The 10,409-nt window shown below is 40.0% G+C and overlaps 1 protein-coding gene across 1 annotated transcript in view; it reads right to left on the bottom strand.

Annotated features, from left to right (window-relative positions):
* Nucleotides 1–6,898: 6,898 nt before the first annotated feature.
* Nucleotides 6,899–10,409, bottom strand: part of LOC147623974 (coatomer subunit delta-1-like) — a 37,890-nt gene continuing 34,379 nt past the window's right edge. The window contains 4 exon segments of the mRNA XM_086820639.1: nt 6,899–7,650; nt 7,769–7,865; nt 8,024–8,086; nt 8,202–8,355. Coding sequence (XP_086676765.1) covers nt 7,561–7,650; nt 7,769–7,865; nt 8,024–8,086; nt 8,202–8,355 — 404 coding nt within the window. The 3' untranslated portion in view covers nt 6,899–7,560.

Here is a 10,409-nt window from a genome sequence, read left to right as displayed (position 1 = left end):
TGCACTATGATGCATAAAAAATCTAAAAATTTAATCATATAAAATGTTTGAAAAGTTAAGTACATATGTGATGTGGTATGTAGATATAAAGAAACAAACCAAGAGCACAAACTACTTATAAGTCAAACAAAGCTATAAGTTAAAATATTACTACATGAAGAGAACATAATTGATATAGAACTAAAAAATGTATACACAGACAATTTACAAATAAATAGATTATTGAAAATGAACTTGATTTCAATTTATGCCACTTTGAATCTTGAAAGTACTTTACATTAACAAATTGCTTCAATCCATCACTTGCAACATAACCGCTACTAGCCCACACTAGTTGTAAATGCCTATTTAAAAATATTCCTTTCAAAGATGAAAAATATACCATGCTAAAAATATTTTGGCCAATTTGACTAATTTCAATTTGAACAAGCATTTTTAGTTTTAAAAATTCATCACAGGAAAAGCGTATATTGGATACATAATCAAATCATCATATATTTGCTCTCTCTAAAAGAATATGTGTATATAGCAAAAAATGTGTTAATTATTTCATAACATAAGACTTAACTTCCATATTGTTCAAGCTGTAAGAGAGAAGTATTCAAAAAAAAGTGCATATCATAATTAGATCAAGCTACTACTTTTACATCATAAATGATATTATGTAGCTTGCACTTAAAGAGTGTAAATCTTTTCTTACTTTAAACTAAAACATAAAAGAAATGTATTGACATAGAAAATGTTTGAAAAGTTAGGTACATACTTCATGTGGCATATATATAAAGCAAACAAGTCAAGAGCACAACCTATCTATAGGCTGAATCAAAACAAAGCCAGAAGCTAAAACATCTAATACTCTAGAATTTGATTCTCTACACCATCTTCAATTCTAGGATTTTGATGTCTAGAAACAAAAGGTGAGAACATCATCTGTACTAGTTTTTGCTTATACATAAATTAATGAATTTTGTAGTACTAATATGATGATGATAAAATGAGGTTGAAGGAGGGAGAAAGAGTATACTAAAAATGAACTAGGAATCCAAACTAATTCTATAAATATTACACACAATACAAAGCATAGTGACTCATTATATGGAGGCTCAGCAAAATTGATTAAATTAATCGTGCCATCTAGCTGCTTTTAATACAACCATACAAATATCATTTTGTTGTTTCCAACCCCACTTGAGATCAACAATTTGTTACTCAAACATTTTATTGTCACCTCTCCTAAAATATGGAATGACTCAACTCATGTCTTTCCTTGAAAAGGAGTGCTCACAACTAGTTTCAACTAAATACAACATAAAGATTAGTCTGTTGGATAATAAGAGATGAAAGTATAATCCCAACATCAACATAAGGGTGAGTGAGGGATGTCAATGAAGGAAATGTTTATGTCGATCCATATGCCAGGGAAGAATCAAATATTGAAGGTGTCTCCTCCTCAGGGCCTTCTATCATGGATTTTGATGTTGATGGCATATAAACATTTTTGGGGTGTGAGTCTCATGATGAGATCATACACCATTCTCTCTATCTCACTCTAAACTACTCAATTTGTCCTTTTTCTTATGCCTTTGTGTTTATGGTTATGCTCAATCACGCAGTGATGAACTATCACATCGACAAGTGTATTTTCCATTATTACTTCTCACTTTTTTTAAGGATCCATATAAACTTGGCCACATGTATGATCATCCATTTGCTCTTGATTTTAAACATCAGTGCTCACAAGGTTGATACAGGTATCATCATCTTATAAGCAATCAAACACTTGATCAAGCCTAAACAAATGCATGTGGACATGAAAGATAATGTGTCTTTGTGCGTGTTTACATCGTCACCACACCAATTCACCCCACTTGTGTGTGTCTTTACAAGAATTCACTAGACTTGTGTGTAGTCATAACTAGCTTTTACAAGAGATAGGCTACCCAGGTGAACAAACTTAATGCTTTGGGTTTGTGTGTGTGTGTGTGTGTGTGTGTGTGTGTGTGTGTGCGTGCCTCTCTTTTTTCTACATGTGTGGGCATGGATCTCTAGAGGCTTGTAGTTTAGGATTACTTAACACCACTTAAAAAATCTATGGTTTTAAGTCCTATATATATAATCCAGAGAAAGAATCCATAGGAGTTGAAGTGAGGGAGGGAGTGAGCACCATCTTGTTCTTTGCTCTCTGATGTTGCCTCTCTAGATGTGCATGCTCATTGATGAAGATGGTGTTGAGCTACTTGCTGGGGCAGTTCGAGCTGTCGCTCGCGAGCTTGCTGTGGCGCGCATCGGAGCTGCTGCTTATTGTAGCCTTGTGGGCTCCTTTTGTGGAGGTGGAAGAGTTGCTATTTTTCTCTCCCTCTTCACTCCTGAAACCTAGACTCTACTGATGGGCTATTGATATGTGCCCACTCCTCCTTTCACATAATTCCCTCCATCTCTTCCTTTGCCAAAGATTTCTACCACTTTCTAGCATAAGTTCCACTTGATCATGTTTTTGCCATACAACAGGCATAAACTACATCATTCCATGCCTCCCTTAAGCACCATTTCATGCCTCCCTCAAGCCATATCCTTCATGCATAGCAGTAACTTTCTATTTTCAAAAAACTAGCCACGCTTATGCACATTCATATTAGATCAAAACTCTCTTTGCATAAAAGAACTATAATCCATATAATAATTTGTTGCACCATTGCATAAGATCACTAAATGAAATTTTGTAATAGACAATTAAACCTCCCTGTTAGTATGCTAGTGTTGGTGTAGCCAGTGATCTCCTCCAAATGCTTTCATCACTACCGATGCAAAACACATTTGAACTATCCAAACTGCTACACTATTTCTAGCATACACCAGTCTAATCACAGCTAAACTGATATCATAGTAATAATGTGGATGGAGCAAGGAGAAAGAGAGAGTGCACCAAAAAAGAATCAAGACACCAAACTAAAACCTATTCATATCTTACACAACACAAAGGATAGTGCCTCGTTATATAGAGACTAACTTGGCAATCTAGGATAACCAAAATGATTATATGATTCATCACTATGGACCTCTCCCCCTAATAAAAAATTAATGAATGACTATGATAAAGCCTTCAATCTAAGAAACCATACCACACAACTGTTAATTTCTTACTTTCAACACTAGTTGTAGATGATAAACTTCGTATTATTGAAATGTCCATATGTTAGTGATCATAGTTATTTTACCATATCAATGTTTCAAGACCATGAATCTCTTTTTTGAATGCATACCCAATTGAAGTTGATTATCTAATGCTCTGAAAACAAACAAATCTCCACGAGTGCATGGTAGTCAAGCTCATTGAAGTTTTGTATCATTCTAGTGACATCTCAATACATAAAGGGCTTCTCATCATTAATTGATCTAGTCGTACAAATGTGCAATCCCATTTAAAAACCACATCAAGCATCTTATTAGCATCACCATAGTCACCTTGAACAACCCTGGCTTCATGGAGTCAGCTAGATAAATACAGGTCTTCAACTCATCATCTTGGTCAAAAAAACTTTGCCAGAGGAGCAAGCACATCTCTACTAGCTTGACCCTCTCGAGGTGATACAAAATTCTTGGGGCAAGTAATTTCTTCGATCCATTATTTAATCCCATTAAATCTAAATAACAAATGTAACACCTTGCTAAGGACCTTTACAAGCACTTACCCAATGCTTAAATGATAGGAAGAACTTACTTAGAGCCTCATGAATTTGACTTGGATATTGTTTCCTCACTTCTTTTCAAGTGCTCGAATTTGGCCTTATGATCATGACTTATAGGATCTTTATGAACACTATGACTACGAACAACCATATTTATATCCACATGAGATACTAAAAAATAAATACTTACTAGCTTAATTTTTGTTCCATCTCTTTCATTGAAATCTCCTTTGATATTACTTTAGGCATAGATATCGATGCTTTGTGATTGCTTTGGCAACACCAAGAAAAACCCCAAGCCGATTGCAAAAAACCAAGATGTATAGGCAAGCATTGTCAAGGTCAAAGAAGAAAGACGTGAAGGAAGAGGTGAAAGATAAGGTAAAGAGAGACTTGCAAGAGATGGGTTGTAACATACAAGTGCTAGAAAAGAAATCAATGAAGGAATCAAAATGCGAGTCCGAGGATTACCAAATGAATGGTGGAATTTTGGGATTAATACATGGGAGATTTGGCATCTCTCAACTCTAGCAATCCAATGAAAAGGATGAGCAATAATAATTAGCAACCATGTGTCTCACAACTCCAACAATGCAACTAGGTACCATGGTATGGAGGATTGTTCCCCCCAACACAATTGAAGCCAAAAGGGACCAAGCTTTCTAAAGTTCAAGCACAACACACACATTGGGCAATTTTTCATGATGGAGACTCTCATTCAAGATTTTGCAACCCAAAATAAGCTGCACTCACACACACACGCTCTCTCTCTCTCTCTCTCTCTCCCCCGAGCATGCAAGGGACTACTAGGTGAGAAGCCCAGACAAAGCAAGCCCAGCTAAGAAGTGCGCGAAGCAGACACAAGCAAGACAACAATGGGCACACGGCTTAGACCTAGGCGAAGGGTTTTGCAAAGAGCCACGATCCTTCTTTTTTCTTGGGCAGATGCCTACAACAGCTAATGTTGGGCAATGGCTTACTCATTCAATGGTATATGTTGTTAACTTAGTCTCACTAACATCCGAGGATCCCCAATTAGCATCGATGTAAATGTTGCGTCTCTTAGTGGCATAGTAGAAGAACATGACTTTCTTTTTGCTTTTTTTTTATATTTCTTTTCTCCAAGGCCAAAGAGATGGCATAAGACTTCATGGTCTTCATTTAGGTATTTGGTCTCAAAGACCATCTTGGCCTGCCTTCCTACACATTAATAGAACTCTCTGTCTCTCTCTCTCTCTCTCTCTCTCTCTCTCTTCACATGTGCACGCACAAGAGCTGTCACAAAAAGAGTTGAGCTCGTGTTACGCCCTTGACACAAGCCACCAATAGGTCAACCCTCATCACACCAAGAGTTATTCTAAAATTGCGCATCTCTCAGCATATTGCAACTTGCTTCCATGGTTAAACACACAAGTGGTTACAACTCGGGAATAAATCAAGTAAGAACAAGACAAAAACAAACACAAGTCACTTGATTGTGTGCTCAACACAACATTTTTGAGTTGTTACATATACCCCAAGAAATAGGCTTACAAATTATGGACTAATGTAAGGAAGAATCTTGGCTTAATTTTGGTTATCCTTCATCATGATTTGTGGGCTTGTCAAGAAACTCTTTAACATATGAATAGCATGACATTTACTTCATGTAGCAAAAAAAGAGACTTGTGGACGTGTGTATGCATTTATTGCTCCTAAGCATGCAAATGGAAATAAATGTTTGCTGCAAAAAATGTAACCTTTTGAGACATGGAGCCATTGTGTTTTCACATGTTCATCCTATTAAGAACTCTGGTCTAATCCAAGAACTTCAACCCCGCACAGAGAGAGCGTCATAGCCTTGTGAGATGTTTTAAGCTGCTTTAAGCACTTACCAACAATAAAATATTCCTAAACATGGAAAGCTATGAGAGGTTCTCAATGCAACCTCTCATAACCCTCACTAAAATAATTATGGCATACAGAATAGTTCCAAAACAGAATCACAAATGACTAGTATTCCTTGTGGTTAAAGCCCCAAACAAAAGCTCAATACTACCCCTTGAACCTGCCCGCACCATTTGACCCCCATAGTTGGCAAACCGTATACATATGTTTTGGATATTTCCATTATAAAACAAAGTAAAACCCACAAGTACAACTCTGCAGCAGATATTAGAGCCACAATATTTTCTTGCATTGGTGTGCACACCACATGCTACTCTATCTTCAATGTTCTCATGACATGATAAAGCAAAGGTATCAAAGCCATTACAATCCTAGATTCTTTTATACAACTGCACAAGCAAGGCATGCTATGGAGTTAGAACTTTAAATTTGGACATATGTCAAAGAAGTCAATAAATTCTTCAAAAACAACAAAGCATTTGTGCCATCCTAACAACGCCTCTGCCTTTGTAAAAATGGATAGATCATCAGAACGGTTATTTTCAAGCTTATCTAAATTTGTACTAGAAATGGCAGAACCAATGTTTCAAAATCACACTGCAACAAAAGGCGTCCCATCAGAGCACCTGTTTGAGACTCAAGACACTAGCATCACTACCTCTGCAAATATAAGCATCCCACATCCTTTAAAATGGCAGTGTCAGCACTGCAATGTCATCCCACAACCTTTGCCAAAGGCAGCAAGTCCATCTCAGCTACTACGGATCATTCCAAAACAAAGGGTATGCACATAAAATGGAGGTGTCAGCACTACAAAGTTTCTGAATTCAAACCCTGTTCAGATGCAACCAACTCCCAGTAAAGCATGCAGCATCGGTAGGCCACTGGACTACGACAATTAAAATGCAGTGGACAGCTGCTTCATTAACAAACGGACAAAGCTTTCTAAAATCTATCATATAATATATGGAGAATAATACCAACTGGTAATAGTCCGCCTCTCAACTGGCAGGACTGAGCTCAATTTGTAGTGGCCCCATGTTATTAGGCTCTCTGCAATGTGACTTCCGTGTCCATGCTGCCCGCAATTCTACAAAACCAGGGTGAAAATTGGCATCTGCAGCAGGGCCACTCAGCGTTGTACATATGTTTTGAACTCAATAGAGTGCCACCATCTCATATGCAAGATGCGCCCAGTGCCCCCTCTTGTGAACGAGGTCCTAACAAATAATAGGTTGCTTCTCGTGATGAACTTTTGCAAATGCCAAAACTTTTGGTTCTCAGATAACAAAATCAAAAGCCAAAACATCCTGCGAATCTTGCTCTTAGTCACAACTTCCACCAATTAAAATAGAAAATGACCTAATCAGATCACAATTCCTGCCAAAACTTGCATGTTTCTACGAGATGTTTCATACATCCAAGCCAACCGAAGTTTTTAAAACCAAATTAAACCTGTCCTCCATATCTTTACAAAATTAACCTGCTCCATTTTAGAAATAGCAAAATGAAGAACACAACCAGTAAAGTCAAGACCCATAGTTTCCTCATGTATTTACCGATATGGCCAAAGTTGCAGCTTTTGTGGTCAAGATGATGTCACAGAAGCTTGAAAGTGAAGAAACTATGGCCGGCTGCTTGGGTTTTCACCAGCATTTCATGATCTTCCAAGCCACGAAGCTTCCGACTACATATTGCACTCAGATCCTTCTTGGGTAGTATAAAATAGAATTATGAGTCACCTCTTCTAGTTTTGCGCTCACCTGCCCTCGAGTCGAAAGCCTACCTTTAATTGAGACAGCAACTCAACCACTTTGTATGGACACTCAAAGATGCAGGTGCACAGAAAGTGTGAGAAAACTGCCTGCAAACCACCTCATTCGGAAAGTCACATGTTTTCAATTCTACCTCAAACTATGGTACAACCTCTTCATTGCATAAAAGTTCAGGATAAACCAGTGCTCTGGGAAGTATCAACAGCCAGCTCCTACACCACTTGATAACTGTCCACAACGAGCTCACTTTTTCCACTGTACTTCAAGTTACCCCCTCCATTTGAAGGAAGAACGGCTGCAACCTGATGACATAACTTCAAATTATAGGAGATTCCTTGCCAAAAAATGGGTAAAACCCACACTTACACACTGTACATCAAAAACTTGCACCATCTTTAGGGGTATAGACCACCTGTATACCTTGATGTCACAGAAAATCTTTGATGCAGAGAATTTTGCATCAATAGGGAAGAAAGCTGAAGGATCTGCAGCCGGTACAACAAATTCCATCGATCCACTACAAAAAAACACGAAGAGAACCAGTAATGTGAAGTGGAAGACAGACGACCAGAGGCTCACAGTTTTGTCAAGGTAAAGAGTGCATGCTGGTCGAATCCAATATTACAGCCATAAGATCAATACATAAAGTAGAAGATCCCCCATTGATCAACTCACCTTCTATTTGTATCATCTATCAAAACTATGGACCATTCCAAGGTAGACTTTCTTGGATCATACCTGCAATGATCAATCGGATGAGTCTATGGTCACTTGGTATGATGCCGGGCTCGCAGATTTACACAGCAGGTAGTAAAACACGTGGTTAAATAGCAAGGCAACAGAAGATAATCACCTCCAGTCCCCATCGATCTGATTGACAACTGGTGGGTCTCGTAATGCTGGTAAGGGTATGCTCACGACAACATTTTGCAGCTCAAAAGTTTTCGATGCTTCATACTCTATATTGACATAAGCCTCCTTCCCCGATATCGAAGGCCAACAATTAACTGAAAAATAAAAAAGAATACTAAACATCAAATTTCAATGCATACGTACACACATGCATACCCATACATACATACATATCGTAAGACTACCGATGCAATAAAAGTGTGAACAGAGAAAGATGCACAGCAGAAGTCTCGAAGAACACACAATCATTCACAAAAAATCATACTCTAAACATGAATTAATGCAATTAATAAATGTACAACTGAATGTTCTGAAGTCCAAAGGCTGATCAACACTGCTGATATCAGCCCAAATTGCAAATAACCCCTGCTGGTTGGATGCAAACGCTGGCTGCAGATCCTTTTTCCCTGTGCTTCCAATCACCTGTGTGGACTGCTTGCTGAAGAGGTTAAGGTGCAGAGTACAACGATGATTATGAGGGGGGACTATGACATCTTTAAATAGGGCCCCATAGAATTGGTTGGCTGCCTAACAGGTGCCCAGCCTGCCTGTTCAGACCTGTCTAGCCTGGAGACTGTCAGAATATGCAGCGGAGATGACGACCAAATCTGGGAACACAAGAGCAAAAACGCAGGCAGAAAAACAGCACAAGAGAGAGAGAGATGTAGGCGTGTAACTCTGCTCTATATACACAAGAAGATCCCGAGGAATGATACAAATGAGGTATGGGGGCTGAGGACCTATATATACCTCCCTAGAGGGCAGTCGGCCAGCATAAGGAAAAGCCCACGACTGATAAAAAGGTCCACGACTGCATAAATGCAGTCGGCCAGCAATCTGGTGCCCACGACTGATGAAAACCAGTCGGCCAGCAGCAAGAGTGTCCACGACTGATAAACATCCAGTCGGCCAGCACTGTACTGCTCTTGGCACCCTCTGGCAGCCCTCCCAAGCCTCAGAAAAAATGGGAAAAATAGGGGAAAAATGCAGAGTGGGGAAAAATGGGAGAACACCTCATAAGGGCGGGCACACCCACAACAAAGGCCCTGGTGTATAAAACTAGACAGGAGATGACTTCTAACACCCCCTCTCAGCTCCTGGCTGTGTAACCAACCACTGGGAGCTAGGGTGCCGCCTGAGCAAGTCCTGAGAGAGCGACTTCGTGAAGAGGTCCACCGTACTGTCCTCCGTCGAACAGAACTCCAGCAAGATGTCATCAGCAACAATCTGTTCACGAACAAAGTGCCTCTGGATGACCAAGGGTTCCTCCAGTGGAAGCCCAAACTTGCAATGTAACCTCCTCCTGCTCCGTAAAACTGCTCCTGGGGCATAAGTAGATCTCCTCGTGTCCGGATCTCCTCCCCAAACCGAGTCACTCCAAACGTGGAGTCGGACTCCAACCAACAATCCCCCTCCTGTGTACAAGAGTACATGATCCTTCGCATGCCGCAGAAACCACAGGAAACGCAATCCTGCCTCCCAAAGAGACATCTGCAACCATGAGCTCAACTGCCTCATCAGGAAGCTCCCGTCCAATCTGGTGTCCATCAACCAGATCAATGAACCATACAGTTTCTGAGTCACAGAGACATCACATTACTCACAAGGATCAACACCTGTTACGGTAAGTCCTGGAAACCTGATGAAAACTCTCAACCACCCTCTTTGAATCCGGAACCACAAAGCCTGGAGAAACCACCTCCTTCTGCAAGTAATCACCTGTCACCTGCCTGGCTTTCCGAAAGGTCCCCGTGGAAAGAACATCCTCAACTACTGGAAGTTCTATGTCCCGAACACGACGAGATATCAGAGCATAAGTGACATGTTCAGCTTCCTCTGACTCACGAACACAAGAACTACCAACATCAGTACTGGAAAGTTCCTGCCAACTGCTGCCATCTACTGGTAAGCTATCCACCACATGGTCTCGGAAAGCTCGTACCTGCAGCGTATCCACACTTGAGTAGCCATTACCAGACTGCCACTCATCACAATCCTGAGGACCTGGGAGAGGGAGTGCTAAAAGCCTGTAAACTCCATTCTCCACTCCGCCTTCCCAAACCACTTGGCCTGTTGCTTTGTCCCGGAGAGCAACAAAATGCTCATCAAACTCCACCCGTACGCCAGTCTTGCAAACCTGATACACTGA

The sequence above is a fragment of the Cibotium barometz genome, chromosome 26, assembly GCF_041138505.1.
Source record: "Cibotium barometz isolate CiBa-2024 chromosome 26, ASM4113850v1, whole genome shotgun sequence".
In the NCBI taxonomy this organism is placed as follows: Eukaryota; Viridiplantae; Streptophyta; class Polypodiopsida; order Cyatheales; family Cibotiaceae; genus Cibotium; species Cibotium barometz.
Note: the sequence above shows the minus strand (reverse complement) of the source record. Positions and strands in the feature narration are given on the sequence as shown.